General features: G+C 36.0%; 1 protein-coding gene and 2 pseudogenes across 2 annotated transcripts; all 3 read left to right on the top strand.

Annotated features, from left to right (window-relative positions):
- The first annotated feature begins 1,187 nt into the window (after nt 1-1,187).
- On the top strand, nt 1,188-2,640 carry LOC125196632 (annotated as a pseudogene).
- On the top strand, nt 2,557-10,304 carry LOC125196643 (annotated as a pseudogene).
- Nucleotides 10,305-14,029: 3,725 nt separating this feature from the next.
- Nucleotides 14,030-18,883, top strand: LOC125202569. 2 transcript variants are annotated; one of them, XM_048100991.1, is made up of 10 exons: nt 14,030-14,355; nt 14,438-14,723; nt 15,030-15,063; nt 15,235-15,623; nt 15,718-15,766; nt 15,835-15,960; nt 17,610-17,714; nt 17,825-17,916; nt 17,985-18,138; nt 18,382-18,883. In XM_048100991.1, exons 1-10 carry the CDS (start codon nt 14,190-14,192, stop codon nt 18,649-18,651), a joined length of 1,671 nt encoding a protein of 556 aa, XP_047956948.1. In that variant the 5' UTR covers nt 14,030-14,189; the 3' UTR covers nt 18,652-18,883. The 2 variants fall into 2 exon arrangements, with proteins under 2 accessions (XP_047956948.1, XP_047956949.1); XM_048100992.1 differs by lacking the exon at nt 17,985-18,138 and having other exon boundaries at nt 18,382-18,542.
- The last annotated feature ends 395 nt before the right edge of the window (nt 18,884-19,278 follow it).

Raw genomic sequence — 19,278 nt, forward strand, 5'->3', positions numbered from 1 at the left:
GAAAGAGTTTCCTTGCCAGTCATAAAAGACTCAAACAAAATTTTCGTAAGATTCAGGCAGAGACACAAGCAAAATTAAAGCAACATCCTCATATTCAACTTTAACATCAACATTACGCAAATCTAGCAAAATTTTATTCAAATTTTTCCAGATGATCCCAAAGGGGCATACCTTCCTGCATGTGTAACCGAAACAAACGTTGCTTCAAGAACAACTTGTTGGTTAGAGACTTCGTCAATGTATAGACTCTCCAACTTCGCCCAAAGAGCAGCAGCCAACTCCTGATCCGTAACTTCGATGATAACATCGTCAGACAGGCTCAACATGATGGTCGAGTGGGCCTTTTCATCTAAGGTTGTCCACTCCTTATCATCCTCCGTAGCCTTCTTTGTTTTGAGCGGCTCCCACAAACCCTGCTGCTTCAAAACAGAGATCGCATCTTGATATGTCATAAACCAAAACTATTTCTCCCGGTGAATTTGTCAACCTTCACGTTCAGAGCAGACATCTCGATTTACCGGACAAAACCCTCGCAGCGGAATTCAAAACCCTAGTTCGAAAACCAAGGCTCTAGATACCAGTTTGTTTTGACAAATAGGGCAATTGTGAATCGAGAAACAAAAGAACGTAAATAGACACAGAATTTACATGGTTCACTACGTCCACAGGCAAGAACGGAGAATAAATTGTATTATGACTGCGGTTTTCAGATACAGATTGCAGAATTATGTGCTCTAGTCCCATATATATAGGCACACATTAGACAAACTGGGCCTAGGAAACATAATCCTATCCCAATTAAGAAACCTAATCCTATACAAATTCAAGGCATACTAACAGGATGATTGGGTTGTCCGGAACGAGACATGCGACAAAGCCATCAGCTATGCTTGCGCCAGTGCAAACTCCACCTGCTACGAACCCAAAAACGGCTATGGCTACCGTTGTCGTTGCAAGGATGGATTTCTAGGAAACCCTTATCTATCTCAAGGATGTATAGGTATATATACTTGACCTTTTCAAACAAATAAATTACTTTATATATGTGGAACTAGTGCGACTGTTTGTTTGTAGATATTGATGAATGTTCAAATCAAACTTTACACGATTTCAACAAGAGAGCATCTTGCACCAATACAATAGGCAATTGCACATGTACTTTTCCCGAGAATTATGAAGGTGATGGAATGGGTGAAGATGGTTGCAAAGAGAAGCCGCCCAAAGATATCAAGATTACTTATGTCTTGATTGGTAAATACTCTTAATTTTATAAGTTCTATTTTCCAATCATATTCCTAATTTTGGCTTCTTAAAATTAACAAACAAGAGTCGTCGTTGGGGTCATTTGTCTACTACTTGGCATCATCCTCCTCTACTTGGACCTCAAGAGAAGTACACATAATAAGATGAAGCAGAAATTCTTCCTCCAAAACGGCGGCTATATAATGCAAGAGAAACTCGCTACAAGAGAAGCCTCACCAGATATGGTCACCATTTTCACCTCATTCTTGCTAGAAAAGGCCACCAATAGCTTCCACAATAGCATAATCATTGGCAGAGGCGGCTTTGGCACCGTGTACAAAGGCGTTATAGCAGATGCAAGAACAGTTTCCATCAAGAGGTCTATAAGAGTCGATCCCACACAAATCGAGCAGTTCATTAACGAGGTTGTTGTTCTGTCTCAGATCAACCACAGGAATGTTGTCAGGCTTCTTGGCTGTTGCCTAGAAAAAGACGTCCCACTTTTAGTCTACGAGTTCATTAGCAACGACACCCTTTCTTCCCACCTGCACAATGAGGCTAAGGCGCGTGCTCTTGATTGGAGCACGCGTCTGATGATTGCTTTAGAAACTGCAGGGGTGCTCTCGTATCTGCACTCTTCAGCTTCTACTCTGATCATACATAGGAATGTCAAGTCGGACAACATCCTCTTAGACCATACTTTGACCGTGAAGGTGTCGGATTTTGGGGCATCAAAGCTGGGTCCAATTGATCTTGCGCAGGTATCCACTGTGGTGCTTGGAACTTTGGGATACCTGGATCCCGAGTACATGCTGACAAACCAGTTGACAGAAAAGAGCAATGTTTACAGCTTTGGAGTTTTCTTGCTGGAGCTAGTCACGGGGCGTAAAGCATTGAGTTTTGATAGGCCGATAGAGGAGAAGAGTTTATCTAACTATTTTCTTTATGTACTCAAGCATGATTTGTTGGTTAAAATTATTGATGAAAAAATTGTAGGTTTGGCAAATATAGAGCAAATAAATGCGGTTTGTAAGATAGCGAAAGAGTGCTTGAACGTGAAGGGAGAAGATAGGCCTAGTATGGCCTAGTATGAAGGAGGTGGCAATGGAGCTCGAAGGGCTAATACTAAGAGGGAAGCACTTGTGGGCAACAAATGTAGATGATGAAGAAGAGATGAAGTCTTTGATTCCGAACGATCATGACGGAACAGGTGGTGTGGGATATGATAGTATATGCAGGGATCATATTGTTTTGCCAACCAATGGAGGAAGATGATATTTTAATTTGAGCATATATATATGTGTATAGATATTCATGTTGAGTCTGGTAAGAATATATATTGTGTAATTTTGTATCAAAATGTTTTTTCGAATTTGTTATATATGGTTGTTTCTGTTAGTTCTAGCTCTCATAATTGTGATAATAAGTGAACATGCTAATTTGTTGAGGTGTTTAAAATAGAAAGAGTAAAAGTGGTACAAGAATGGATGTCGACATTAAGTTGGAAAACAAACATTTGAACTATTGAAGACTTGGACATCCATGGACTTGACTCAAACTTTATGTGTATATTTTCTCTCTACTCCACCATTAGATCAATTCACAGGCATAATTGATGTCATCTATTAACAAATGTTCTTGTTTCCAAGCAAATGTGGAGACTTTATTTTAGCTTGGTCAAGATTTGTCATATTTACATTTATTTCCGAATAAAAACGAGATGAATCTTCAAAGGTTTTGAAGAATTCTGTCACAATTAATCAGTTTTTGAAATATCTGTTTAATCAGTTTTATCATAGTTAATCAGTTTTGAAATATTTGTTTAATCAAATCCATCACAATTACTCAGGTTTGAAATATATTTGTTTAATCAGTTCCATCACAATTACTCTAGTTCACGGGACCTACAATAATGCTAAAGTCTACAGACTCTAAACTTCACCACTTAGTAATAATTCTAGTATTTTATTAATCAGGTCATATACAGATAATTAATAAAGTATGGTAACAAGTAAACATTTATATATTAAGTTAATTGGATCTTGCCAAGTTCACAAGTTGGCCTAGTGAATTCGTAGCTATTTGAATTTGTGATTAAACTGAACAATCAGATAATTACTTATTTTCGAGTATTTTTTCCATAAATTATATATGGTCCACAATCTGCAATAAGAAAACAAATATATAGAACATAGAATGATACATACTGTATGAGAGAATAAAACAGAAAGAAGATGTGTTGCTTTTTACTGGAAAAAGAAATAGTTGTGACTATCTATTTCATCCTTTTTTTTTAATTCATTCATATAGACAAAAATTGAACCCTTAACCTTATGTTGTTTAAGGAATGAGGTGCTGAACTACTACAGCAACAATGTTTGTTTATTTTATTCCAACTTTGATGAATAGAAACTAAGGTTTAAATATTTAAAATAGAAAGAGTATAAGTGGTAGCAGAATGGATGTCGACATTAAGTTGGAAAAACAAATATTTGAATTATTAAAGACTTGGACATCCATTGACTTGGCTTAAACTCTATTTGAATTATTAAAGACTTGGACATCCATTGACTTGGCTTAAACTCTATGGTGGTTGTAACAGCCCGCTTTCCTAGGGTACAATAAATGCGGCGACTGCTACCAAAACGGACTTAAAGAATTTCAACATAGGCTAGGGTTACATTTGAAGAGTTTTGACCAAAGATTTAAAGAAACTATCAGAGCATTTAAAACGACAATTTAACCTAGAAGCTTAAATAAGAAAAAGGAAGGTATCATAAATTACGATCAACAATCTCAAGAGTATGACATAGTTTCCAAAATAAAAACCACAAGATAGTCTATGGCCTCTAAACCGAAAGGAGAGTGCAAAATATCCAAAATAAATATAAGCGTATCAAAAACTCAGCGGAAAGCGACCAAGAGAAAGAGCAGCTATGTATGAAGACACAACTACGCTTGAAGTTCAAAACAACCATATTAATTAATTATCATGCTCAACACCCTCCACCGCTCGTCATCTTTCAACCTGCACATAAGGAAAACACATGCAGGGCTGAGTATTTTGAAATACTCAGTGAGCTCATTGCCAAAACGTTTTATAAGTTATGTCACCCTTACCAAGTGAACTCGAGTTTTAAGCAGTTATAAGAGAATATCACGAGTATCACAAAATATATTTTCCATAGACTGGCCAGTCAAATAACTCCCCACTTTTCTCATCAAATTCCACAATCACAATCTTTCCATGGTGCAACGAAAGTGTGGCCACACTTTTCGCCCACGAGACCGGCCGACTAGCAAGGACGGCTCCCAATCCCCTCGTGTACACAGCCTGGTAGGGTTTGCGGCCCATACTCAGACCCGAATTCGTTTAACATATCCATAGCCCTATAGCCCAATGGAGCGAACTCTCAAACTGGGCATCAGGCGCACAATATCACAACAAAACAGACATAGGCATGGCATAACAGTTAAACCACCCTTATTTCTCCACATTCATATATTTGCACATAAAAGAGTTTAAGAGTAAAGCCCACCTCGACTGCTTAGATTTCAAGTAAGTTCTTTCCCTTGTTATCCGGCTTCGCAACTGAGGTTTCACCTTATGAGAAAAACGAACGGTAGGAATTAAGTATTAGACTTGGTTCTTCAAAATTCTTGGATCAAACTTCAATTCTTCTCAAAGGTTGAAGGATTATTGAAGAAAAGTAGAAGAAAATTGAGAAAGTGTGGAGAAGAGAGAGGGGGCGTGTAGTATGGGTGGGGGGCGAAAATTATGGGGCTAGGGTTAGGGGTTCTCTTATTTATAGTGCTCAATAAAATCTTTAGGTAAATAAATAGAATATTTGGTAAGATTTGATTCTACACAATAAAATATTGTGGAGTAGGGAAGAAGAAATAAAAATAAGATCTAGGGTTCCAAGGCATGTAGGTTTCGAAAATTAGGCTTTTTAATTAGCCAAGATTTTGTTTTGGTATATTTTACGGAGTAGAATAAAATATCACGGAGCAAAATAAAAATAAGAACTCTCCCAACTTGGGATTGAAATAGGCGTGTAGTGCCCTTTTTAAATAAGGCATGGATTTTGAATATTAACTAAAATAAGATATGGCAAGATCTCTTGAGGTATGGAAAGATTTGGTAGAATATTTTAATTCTAGGTATGGAAGGAAATCAAATAAGGGATCAACTAAAAATAAAATAATTCTTTCCTTCCCAAAATAGGTGATTTTCTAAAATCACCAAGAAATAAGGGGGGCCGATTTTTCCCTCTTTAAAATAAGGAATAATTGGGTCTTGGATTTAATTTGGATAAATATCCCAAGAATTAAATTAAATTCGGAAAAATAGAATTTCTTCTTCAAAAAGCAAGGGGGTCGATAATGGCTAGTATTTATGGAAATTTTCTCTAATATTCTCACTCACCCTTAAACAATTAATTTGCCTCATAATTTAATAAATCACATGCCACATCACATAGTCAACAATTTTGACTTTTCAAACTTCCTGGTCAAAGAAACTCATGCATTAAATTCATTTATCAAATAATTCACATCTCCCACGTCATCAATAATAAATTCTAGGGCTCTAAAATTAGGGTTCGGAAATTCGGGATGTTACGGTGGTGTTCGGTTTTCAAGATAAAATAATATCAAGATATAATTTTGGATTGAGTCGAGAGATTATTTTAGTCATAGGGGGTTAGCTATGACTAATTATCCCATGATTATCCATCTAGGATTGAGTTGAGGGGTTGAATCTCATGAACCAAACATGCTACAAAATTAATCTCGGATACAATCTTGCAAACCAAACACCCCCTATGTGTATAATATTCTCTCTATCATACATGTGACAGGCATAATCTTAGCTATGATCATCTTTATCTTCATCTCATATTAACCTCCTTCTTCTCATCAACTCTAGTGTTTTCAGTCCTACTGCAAGCATACTTGCGGCGACGTACAAATCCCCTTTCCTTTCGGCACCACAGCCCAATGCTACCACGCCAAACAGTTCCTTGTGACCTGCAACAACACAGCTTTCAATCCTCCGAAGCTATTCTGGTTGAACTCGAGCATCGAAATCATAGACATATCCCTCGACTGCCAGATCACGGTGGTGCGTTTCATAGCCAAAAACTGTTACGATAAACAAGAAAGTCGATATAGCGACAACAACCCCACTCTACGCCTTCCTCGCTATTTCACGGTGAATAACACTGCGAATAAGTTCACTATCGTCGGGTGCGACAGCTACGGCTATGTGTCGGGCCGCAGGGTCGGCCGCAGATTCACTACAAGCTGCATCGCCATGTCCCTTGACGATCTCGAGGAAGGAGAGTGTGCCGGAGCCGGATGTTGCCAGACTACCTTCCTTGAAGATGTGTGGCAGGTCCAACTTTATCTCATAATTAATTGTCGTTTTCATTTTTTATTTTGGTCAGTCCCTTATTAATTAATTGTCCCACTTCATTTTTAGGTGCGAATTGATGTCAGGAGTTATTCCAATTATACCAATGTTTCGGACTTTAGCAATTGTAGTTATGCATTTATTGTTAAGGATAGAGCCTTCACATTCTCTAAGGACAATCTTACAAACTTGGCCAACGTTGCAAAACTTCCTGCGGTGCTTGATTGAGCCATCGGGAATGGCACGTGCGAGGAGGCCAAGAGAAACCTCACCGCCTATGCTTGCGTCAGTGCAGAATCGGAATGCTACAAACCCGTAAACGGCTCTGGCTACCGATGTCGCTGCAAGAACGGATAAGAAGGAAATCCCTACCTAACTCGTGGATGTATAGGTATGACTTCAAAGAATCAAATGTGTTTGCTACTCTCTTTCTATTTACTTATTTGAACTACATGCCTGATGATGTTTGCAGATATTGATGAATGCACAGACAAGATTCGAAATAATTGCACCAAGAATGAGTATTGCAAGAATACAATTGGGAGTTACACATGTTCTTGTCCCAAAGGTCATAATGGTAATGGAAAAGAAGGAGATGGCTGCCGAAAGGAGAGTCTGATGATTGCCTATGTCTTAATTGGTAATAAATCAAAACTTGATCATTATTCAAACTAGTGTTAACCCACGTGCGATGCACGACATAATATATTTTTTATCACATATTTTTAAATTGTTATTTGATTAATTAAAATATGAAAATATAACTATATAAAATTTAAAAATAGAAAAATATACATATAATAAAAATTCAATAAATATATGCTCCTCGATGCATTTTACACTTAAAGACATAAAATTAAACATATTTGAAATGGAATCAAGGCAGACATAATTATTTGGACAACGATGAAGAGACTATATCAAGTGTTAGACACATTTAAAAAATATGTTTAAAACAATCCTTCATATTTCTCAACTAAAAATAATGTATATCACACTTTTAACAAAATAATAAATCGATAACTCATAATATTCAAAATGTCAAAACTATGACCATAAAAAAATTCAAATGATAAACTATACAAAAAATATTACATTCATTGGTTGAATTAACACTATTATATTATTGAATAATGATAGCCCTTTTGAATGTTGGAACGTTTATCTTTATTTATTGTACTTTTAAACATGGCTGGTTGGAATATGAAAAATCTATATTATTTTTTATGCTACTTTACAATTCTCAATGCTGCAAATTTTCTTTTTGTAAAATATATTTAATATAAGTATATATTTTACTTAGTTGATCACCTATATATAAGATAATTAGATTCTCTATAGAAAATCAGTTGTATCCCGGAACAATTAAGTGCCAAATCCTAATTTCAACAATAGTATTATTAGTAAACCAAAATTTGGTTGTAAACTATTTTATTTTATTTGAACAACTAATTGTTTGATCAACTCTATTTTGAAAGGTTTAATTATCTCATTGCAAATATACATATTATGCACCACTTATTAATTCATCATAAGTCATAAAATATTATTTTTTAGACACCATATAATATAATTACAGCACAAGTTGAAATATAAATATATAAAATAATAAATTGTGTAAATATGAAGATAAACATTATGCTTGTTTGAGTTAAGGATGTTACAATTCTTCCATCTCTAAGAATTGTAAAAAATATTAGCATAGAATTCTCGAACCATATACACGCAGTACTCTAACTATTGCAATAAAAAAAATGAAATGGAAATTACAACGAAAATTATAAAATAAACCGAACTATAAGTCTAGTTGAGAAAAACCCTCTTTCCGCACGACAAAGTACATCACGGTTAGTACTTTCGAATTGACGTATTATCCCCAAAGATGAAACGTCTTCCTCCTAACGTGTATAACTTCTCAAACCCGCTGGCACCGATGAACTTGATCGAGTTCCAAAATTTGAGCAATACTCTAAATGTATAAAATGTTGAGAGCTTGAGAGAGAATGATGAATGTGTAATTCATCTACAACTCTATGCTTTTTATAGGCATAAAATTAGAATATGAGAAATCATGAAATTAAAACATCATAAATTATAAAATTAAGAGAATAGAGGTTACAAAATTTGTTAAATGCTCATTATCCTATTTAAATATTAGTCAAAGCATTAAAATATTTAAATAAATATTCATGAGAGTTACATATTTTATAATAATTTAAATTCACCCCATAACTTTCAAATATATCAAATTACGGCCAAAACTCGCCTTTTATATATGTATAGATTTGGTTTCTTCAAATTTATCTTTTAATTTTGGCTTTTCAAACAAATTAACAGGAATCATTGCTCTGCTACTTTGTATCATTCTACTCTACTTGGAACTCAAGCGAAGATAGCAGGGAAAGACCAAGCATAAATTCTTCCTCCAAAACGGTGGGCATATGCTGCAAGAGAAACTCGCTATGAGAGAAGCCTCATCGGAAATGGTCACCATTTTCAACTCCACCGAGCTACAGAAGGCGACAAACAACTTTCACAACAGCATGATCATTGGCCGAGGTGGCTTTGGCACCGTGTACAAAGGTATGCTAGCAGATAGAAGAACAGTGGCAATCAAGAGGTCTATAAGAGTTGATCCCACACAAATCGAGCAGTTCATCAATGAGGTTGTTATTCTGTCTCAAATCAACCATAGGAATGTAGTTATACTTCTTGGATGTTGCCTAGAAACAGATGTTCCGCTTTTAGCCTACGAGTTCATTGGCAATGGCACTCTTTCTTCACACTTGCACGATAAGGCTAAGGCGCGTGTTCTTGATTGATACATGCGTCTAAAGATCGCTACAGAAACTGCTGAGGTCCTCTCGTATCTTCACTCTTCAGCTTCTACTCCCATCATTCATAGGGATGTCAAGCCGGACAACATCCTTTTAGATCATACTTTCACAGCAAAGGTGTCGGATTTCGGAGCTTCAAGGTTGGTTCCCGTTGATCTCGCGCAACTATCTACAATGGTGCAAGGGACTTTCGGATACCTTGATCCTGAGTACATGCAGACAAACCAGTTGACAGAAAAGAGCGATGTTTACAGCTTTGGAGTTGTTCAGCTGGAGCTAGTCATGGGGCGTAAAGCATTGAGTTTTGATAGGCCGGCCCAGTAGAAGAGTTTATCCAACTATTTCCTTTATGTACTCAAGCAAGATTTGTTGGTAAAAATAATTGATGAAAAAAGTGTAGGTTTGGGAAATATGGAACAAATATATGTGGTTTGTAAGCTAGCGAAAGAGTGTTTGAACGTGAAGGGAGAAGATAGGCCTAATTTGAAAGAGGTAGCAATGGAGCTTCAAGGACTTATACTCGGAGGAAAGCACTCATGGGAACGAAATAATGCGGACAGTATAGAGGAGATGGAGTATTTGCTACCAAATGATCATGATGGAATGGGAGGTGTGAGCTCAGACATGATAGCATCAGCAGGGATCATATTGGTTTGCCAATTAATGGAGGAAGATGATATTTTACTTTGAGAATTTATGTGTTCTTTCGATTTTGTGCAATTTAGTATTGTGTCACACATTGTGTTTTGTATCAAAAGTCTGTTTTTATTATACATTTGTTGAAATATTTGTAGTGTTTTTATTGTAATACGTGGAAATATATACTCCCTCCGTCCGTCCCTGAAATTTTTTCACATTTTTCCATTTCCGTTCGTCTTGTCACATTTCACTTTTTACCATTTTTGGTAGTAGAACCCCACATTCCACTAACTTATTCACATTCACATTTTATTATAAAACTAATACTTTAAAAGTAGAATCCACACCCTACGGACTTTTTCAACCCACTTTCCATTACATTTCTTAAAATCTGTGTCCGATCAAACTGTAACAAAATTTGTGGGACGGAGGAAGTATATTGAATCTTCAAAGGTGTTTGCAAAATCTGGCACCAGTTCAATTTTGAAATGTAACTCTATCACTAGGCCAACCCACACACACAATTAATGAGGTTTGTCATTTTTACATTTTATTCTGAATAAAAACGAGTTGAAAAAAAAATCTTCAAAGTTTTTTGCATAATTTTTGTACCAGTACAATTTTGATTGGGTGCTAGCAAAAAATTCCTAACTTGTCATTGTCTATCAACTTTGATGACCCATTCCATATTCTAAATAAAATGACACAAGAATTACTACTCACAATATGTTTAAATACTCTTTTTTTTTTGTGACAGGGATAGAAAAAGCAGTGCAGTGGTCACAACTGATGGACGTTTGAGTCGTGAATAATAAACTTGCAAACAGGGGTCTTCATTGACGGGCAAGGATCCTCTGTTGTGCCTCATCCACAGCAGAGGGTGCTGTGCCACCCAAAACGGCACCGTTCCTCATCTTTTTATGTATTAAATTCATTTTTAATGTGATGGTAGTACAAACTATAAATCTGTCAAGTATTCTTCCAAACAGAGGTCTTCATTGATGGGCAAGGATCCTCAAGGATCCTCTGTTGTGCCTCATCCACAGCAGAGGGTGCTGTGCCACCCAATACGGTCTTAATTAATAAAGCTCATGTACAATTTCCATTTTCTATACGCCTTCTTATGTCTCTTTTCCTTATTTCTTTTAACCTTTTGTTCCACTTCCACTATAATTTCTTCCAAATTAATTAAATTGGTTCCCACCACCAAAAATCACCGGGGTTCTTTTAAGGAGTATTATTATATTTTTTAACACTTCTATACTTGGAAATATTAATTAAAATTCAAACCATTTGTTGTACTTTGATTTACTTCTAAAATGACACTATATGTAATTGTATATTCTTATATGTGTAGAAAAAAAATCAAATTTTTAAAACACCTTCATATGTCTATCATTTATGAAGAGTGTAATGCAAAATAAAATGTATAATCCTAAATAATCACTCAGAAATAAACATTTTTAGAATTTTAAGTGAGTTATAATTCAAAATAAATTTTTTTATGCTTCAAAATTAGAAATAGAAGTGGTAAGGAGTATAAATTTTTAAATTTATTTTTTCCGCACAAAGAATTCCCTATTTTCTCTTTATTTCTTTGGTAAAATGTACTATATAGATTGATCTTTGTAATAGATAATATTTCATTTAGAAGTATCTAAACCATAATAAAAGATGAGGTTTCATAATTAAAGGCGCAATTAATGAAAGAATAATAGTTTATAAAAGCATTTTATCAATTATCCACTAATTTTTATATTATTCCAAATATTTTAATTTTTATGAGAAGGATTGAGTATATTATAGGGTAGTGATTTAGAGACATAATGTCTCCATGCCATAATACTCTTATGTCTCTATGCCATAATTATATTTTATATGTGGACAAATATAACCAAACGCTATTTTTGGATAAAATCAATTAGCAAGATCATTAGGGGGTGATCTAATTTCTATAATAAAGACTAATAAAGCTAATGGTGAAATTCAATAGAGTATATTATATATTTTACATAGGAATAACATAAAAATAAATACTCAAAAATCAAACTAGAGTACTAATATTATAAAATACATAAAATTAAAATAATAAATTCAATTAGTATTATATTTATTTTGACTAAGGTTCGACAATAATTTTCCAAAAATTAAAATTTGAATAAATTAAATTTTCAAAATTGAATAATTTAGAATAGTAAGTATGATATAAAAAAAACCTACACCCAATTAGTATTAATATATTATACATATTTTCTTAATTTTATTTCATGATATAGTGAATTGAGCTAATAACTCAATTATTTATAAAGCAAAAGAGAAAATGCCTTGTAATTATTTATTTGATCAAAGTTCGATTGCAATGTTCTAAGAATAAAAAATTTAAATAAATTAAAATTTTGGAAAGGAAAGAAGTAGTATAATAAAAATTACAAAATTCTTAAAATAAAAACTATTAAGTCAATTATTATTATTATTATTATTATTATTATTATTATTATTATTATTATTATTATTATTATTTTATTTAATGATGTACTGAATGGAGCTTAAAACTCTAATATTTTATATAAGAAAAAAGAAGAAAATAATATAGGATTAGTGTTTTTATAAAATGGATTCATAATTTATTCATTAAGTTCAAATCTTATAATTTATTCCCTTAGTTTTGGAACATTACGTTGAATAAAACATATATGAATAAATCTCTCATTTCTCTAATATTCTACTTCTTTAGGTATATATTTTAATTTAAAATCATATCTTCCACATTTATATATATTCCATAATTAAGCTACCACATCCTTATTTAAGATGGAAGGGCAAAAAAGTAGATGTAAAAAAGTGTATATTTAATTAAAAATATAATATAATATAAGATTACAATTTTAACCTCAGTATGGCATTATGACTTGGAGACATTACTGTCTCTAAACCATTTTTCTATTATATAAATATGCAAGTGCAACGCATGTGATTAAGAGCATCCGCAATGGTCGGCTAATGCTAAGCCAAATGATAAGGGATGATGTGGCGGGGCGGGGGCGGGGAGTGCGGCGGGAGTATGTATCCGGGGATGCGAGGGGGTTGCGAGGGCGGGGTCACCGGGAGGGCCGGTATATCGGCCACCTCTCTTGATTTTTGTGGCTTCGTCTCCGCCGGCCCAGGCGGGGCAAGCGGTTCAGCGGCGATGACCTTACGTCGTTGCATGATGGGGATCGATCTCGTGGTCAGGTCTCCCGTTCCGGCCCGAGGCGGGCCGCGAAGAAGAAAGACGAGGGGGAAGGCGGCGGTCGCCGAAGATCATCGCAGCCCGGCCCAGTGACCACACCCCAGCCGGGAGAAGTGATGGACGCGGAGGATGAGTCGTCGGGGTGGCCGGGGGTGGTTGGAGGTGTGCGGCGGCCAGTTGCGGGTTTCTGTTGTGAATTCGTCAGCATGTGGGCGAAGATCGGGGCTGCTATAGGAGGCGCGCCGCGGGGGAAGGACCCCGGCAGCGAGGACTCCCACCCGCCCCACTCGAGTACACTCTCCATTCGCGTAACCATACGCGGGATCAGATGTACAAGGTCTTACAAGAGTGGAGGGCCGCCACGGACCCCACGGAGAAGATGTTTCTTCAAACGAGATGCTCGAGAGCATGCGTGCCGATTTAGCCGCCGCGAGGGCACGGCTTACGGGTTCCGACATGGGCTCAGATACCGCGGGTGGCGGCAGCGGCGGCGGGGCGGCGGCCGACGGCGACGGAGACGGCGACGAGGAGTAGAGAGCGGCGGGGCCCGTGTGTTGAAGCCCTTTTTTTTAGAAAAGAATCATGTATTTTTTTTTTAACCTATTATCCATTGCGGATGCTCTAAAACAAAAATTAAGCATCTGAAATTGGGGTTTCTTCGTAAGAGTGTGGCAATTAATTTCCTCTCAATCCCCAATTGATTCTACTCTCTCTTCCTCTCCACCTACAGCTCTGTACCACAATCCCTAGGTTGTTTCCCCTCTTCTCTCTATGGCCATGGCAGCAGCATTCTAATTGCGCAGTCCTTCAGTTGAATTTTAGTATTATGGCTCAATCGGAAACCCTTCCCCAAAATGGCGCGGAGGACTTCGACCGCGTGCCCCTTAAACAGCGCCTCAAGTTGCTTTTCGCCTCCAATTGCATCTCCATCGACTCCGAATTGAAATCTCGCCGACTTCAGCAAACCCCTGAGCCTCCATTCCCTGCAATTCGTAAATCATCATTTCTACACTTCCTTATCTTCGCTGCATTTTCCTAAATTTTGCTGTGTTCATGATTATTCAAAACCTGCAGGCCATTCTGGAAAATTTAAACACGAAAATGACTCCGAAAATAAGTGCGTTAAATCAAGTCATGTTACTGCTGCTGGAGTATATGAATCGTTGGTTGTTGAAAGTCCTATCAAAGTGAAGATCGAAGATGGTGAAAACAATGTTGGTAGCTGTTGTTTTGGGGACTGTAAACATGTCTCCAACTGCATTGGGATCGAATCGAATTCTAAAGCCGAGATGAGGCATGAACATTTGGATGAACTGGATCATGTGGTTCTAAAAGAACGATTAAGGAGGCTGCTAACAAGGTTCGGTTTTTACCTTTTAAGCTGAGCCCTAGATTGGTCGATTTCCTATGGTATGTATGTAGAACATAATGGGCAATAAAAGAAAAAGTATAGCAAGAGTATCATTTGGAAGTTTGCAGGGGAGAAAACATGTGCGGTTATGCTACTTTATAGTGTTAGGGATTAAGTCTAAATAACTTCTGGAAGCTTATTCCTTACTAAAACCCAAGTATCCAATGTATGTAGAAGATTTATACATCGTCTTCATCTTGCAGTTGCATATTATTATTGAAGATTTATTTTTTTCTTCCTTCTGTTCTTCTGCAGTGAATGCTTGGGATTGTCCTCGCAAATGCTGAAGGTGGTGTTTTCGTTATTGAGAATTAGAAGTGGGACATAATGAGTTTGTTGTTCAATATTTCACATGCTCATTTATTATGATTATCGACAAGGAAGTCATTTAGATTTTAATGTGATGAATATTATGTTTGAGTTTTATTTATGTTTTTGTCTAAATATAATCTGTATACAGGCACCTTGCTATCTCTCTGGTGACGGTCCGATTGTGCAAACTCCAGATATACCTAGCTTAGCAAATGTTAAAGTTGAAGCTCCAAATCCTGATGATTTTAAGAGTTCGAATGCAAGTACTGTGGGTCCAATGTCATCTAGTAACTTTGTCCCATTGAAAGCTGAAGTTCATACTGCTGGTGATACACTTGTAGATGACTTGGATCATTTGTTGTTGAGAGAGCGAATGAAACTGTTGTCATCGAGAAATGCTCCTAGTTCAAACACAGATCAAAGTCCTATATCTATGAGCAAAATGAAGCATTCTGCTTCAGGTTGTTGGCTAGATCGATCAAAACCTACCCATTCAGTGAAAATCAACCGCCTAAGGAAAAGACAAAAAACCGCTACGTATGTTTTTCAGAGCTTTGGATTCAATATATAATCCAGAAATGTTACCCTAGAATAACTTTGGTTTGTTTTCTTTCCCTGGTGCTAATTGCAGGGATTCAATTGAAACTGCTATGGAAGAAGATGCCCCTGGACTCTTGCAGGTGGTGTAGGCAGTTCTTGTTCTCATGCTGAAATTGGATTTCATGCTGATATGTTTAATCACTGACAGGTTTTGATAGATAAAGGTGTTGCACTTGATGAAATTAAGCTTTATGGTGAACCAGAAAGCAAAGATGCTTTGGATGATTCATTCATGCAAGACAGCTTTGGAGAGCTAGAAGAAGTTATTACAAAGGTTGGGCAATTGATTTGTGAGGATCTTTTTCTCTTGATATTTGTTATATGTACATTATTCAGGCTAGCCATAAAAGCTGGCATTTATGGTTACAAGATCCATGAACAACTGTTCCTCATGATATGTCATTTATTTTTCTTTTACTTTCATGTAACACGTCAACTTTTCCTTATAGCTCATTACACATACCACTTCATTGTGGTTTATTAGATATAGAGAAGGCAACCTTGTTGTGTATGATAAGTGCTGAGCTAGGGGCTTTACACTGCATGGTTGGAGGGAGTCAAAGATGTACACTGAATGGTCATGGAATAGTTTTTTTTTTGAAAAACATAAAAAACTTGAACCTGTCAAAGATTTCATTCGATGCCGGTTAAAGGCATACATTATGGAGTTCTATTGCTCAACATTTTCACAAAATTGCTAGAATTGCAATTTCTATTATTCTGGGCAATTATCAGTCTATGAAAATTTATGACTGAGTTAGTGCAGTGAACAGTGTTAAGTTAAGAGCATGAATTCTTATGTCTCTTCTTAATTTAGAGCTGATTACAATTTTATGATAGGCCACATGAGGTCATAAAGCTTATAAATTCTATAAAAGTCCTGTATTCTGGGCAATTATCAGTGTGTGAAAAATTTACGACCGACTTGGAGCAGTTGTAAATTACGAGCATGAATTCTTATGTTTTTTTTTTTTTTTTAATTTAGAGCTGAAATCAAATTTAGGATAGGCCATATGAAGTGATAAAGCATATCATTTCTACAAAAATAATGTATTCTGGGCAATAATTTGTTTGAAAAATTTATGACTGAATTGGTGCAGTAAATTAAGAGCATGAATTCTTATGTTTTTTTAGAGCTGAAATCAATTTTATAATAGGCCACGTGAAGTCATAAAGCTTATAATTTCTATAAAAAAATCCTGTATATGGTTGGTGTTTCATTAATTTATTTATCATTGTCATACTGTATTGGAATTTGGGTAGCGGTTTGTAGTACATATTAAACTATGCTTTATAGTTTCTAGCACTAGTCACAAGTTGTTCGAAACTTCGAATCAAATGAAACATTTATAGTTTCTAGCACTAGAAGCATGGATTCTTATGTTTTGTTTATCTAGAGCTGAATTCAATTTTATGGTAAGTCACATGAAGTCATAAAGCTTAAAATCTCTATAAAAATCCTGTGTGTGGTTGGTGTTTCATTAATGTATTTATCATTGTCATACTTTATTGGAATTTGGGTAGTGGTATATATTACACATTAATCTATGCTTTATAGTTTCTAGCACTAGTGGCAAGTTGTTTGAATCAAATGAAACATATGCTAGACGCGCTGAGTAGTAATAATTAATAAACTTCCCTGACTCCCTATCCATCACTGTTTGTGGCTTACTGTAATGATGTGATTCGACTATACCTAATCTGTAATCCTTGTCAGTATCCAGCCTCCTAGTATTGCTGCTAAGATCTTCATTCTTTTTTATGGTGGTCATCTATTTTGAGTTCTTGCCCATAGTTCATCTGTTCATGTATATCTAGTAGCATAGTTGATAAAGATGCAGATTAACCATTAATAATTAGTACAAGTCAGATTGCATTTTGTGGTATTTTAAATGAAGGTCTGATCAGTTTATCAACGGACAGCTTTTCTCCCAGCGGGAATCTTTATTGAAGTTCGGTCCAGTGCGCTGCTCGAAGGGTGAGAGGGTCAGTTACTGTTTGGAATGTTTGTTCTCACTTGTGGAGCAGGTATTTCTTTCACTTTAATTTGGCTTGTGCTGACAATTAATACAAGAGCATGAGCACATCATTTTTCTTTTGATTCTGACGATTACTCGATTGACTCATTTGTCTTGCAGGCTCAGTATCTACAGCATCGACGTTGGCCAGTTGAATGGGGATGGTGCCGCGATCTCCAATCTTTTATCTTTGTGTTTGAAAGGCACAACAGGTGACACTTGTGCAATTATTCTTATAATTATCAAAAGCTCAGTAGTCTCATGTGCATCATGTCTACAGGATAGTGCTTGAACGACCTGAGTATGGTTATGCAACATACTTTTTTGAATTGGTAGATTCCTTGCCTATAGCTTGGCAAATCAAACGGCTAGTAACTGCCATGAAGCTTACCAGCTGTAGTAGGACTACTTTAATTGAGAACAGAGCACTGATGGTGATTACCTTCAATCATACCTTTTATGATTAAAAATGCTTGATTTAGTTCTGTTTTGCATTTAGCTCTCTTTCATACAAGGCATAATGTGATTTACATGACAACTGAGATACACCTGATCATCAGTTCTAGCATCAAGCGATTTCATATTCACAGAAACTCGATTTATTTTTTTATTTTGGCTTATTATTTCTCTCAGGTCGGATATGGTAGTTAATTCCTTGTAACCAATATAACTGACAGGTTGGTGATGATTTGAGCGAGGGAGAAGCGAAGGTGTTGATGGAATATGGTTGGATACCAAACACTGGTCTTGGCTCGATGCTCAACTACTATGACCGGGTTTTTCACGACAGGAGGAATGAGAAGGATGGATCTGAGTGGAGATCAAAGATTGGGAAGTTGCTTATGGATGGGTATAACAGCGGCACCATAATCCCTAATGGTATCCCCACAAAGGTTATGGAATACAATGCTGCGAATGGTGTGGAAATTAAGGTAGAGCTTAGTTGAAGTTAGTTTAACTGTAAATTTTGTTGTCAATATAGCAGAGCAGGCAGTAGAATGACTCATGTTGATGGTCAGGTTTGAAAGAGAAATTTTTTTTGAACTGATCTCTGTTCAAATTAATTTAATTGGGGAATCACTGTTTTGTGATCTGAAACTGTCATGCGTTTGTTTATTGTTCTGGATGAGAAGTTATGTAACTACTCCACTTAGTTGAGGACTTTTATTTCTTCAGTCATCTTTGAAGTTCACTGTCTTTATATCATTTTCTTCGGGGCGAATAGTGGGCTGGGCTAAACATAGAATAAATTGGTGTAATAATGTAATATTTGCATATATATGGTACAATCAATTGTCAGGCATAGAACATCGACTCCTCTAATAGCAAATCTTGCCAATTTTGAAAGAAATAAATATGCTCTATTTCTTATGAATAGTGTGGATTCACCATCAATTCTCAGGCTTCAAAGAATTGTTTCTTGTAAAGCAAACAATGGAAATGAACAAATTTGATCCCATTTCTTGGTAGTTTTTAGCATTTCTTGGTAGTTTTTAGCATTTCTTGTAAAGTGAATGTGCCCTTAATGTATAGTAGTATTTGATCGCTTTGAAATAAAACAAATTTTCAATTTA

Source organism: Salvia hispanica, chromosome 1 (assembly GCF_023119035.1).
Source record: "Salvia hispanica cultivar TCC Black 2014 chromosome 1, UniMelb_Shisp_WGS_1.0, whole genome shotgun sequence".
NCBI classification, from domain to species: Eukaryota; Viridiplantae; Streptophyta; class Magnoliopsida; order Lamiales; family Lamiaceae; genus Salvia; species Salvia hispanica.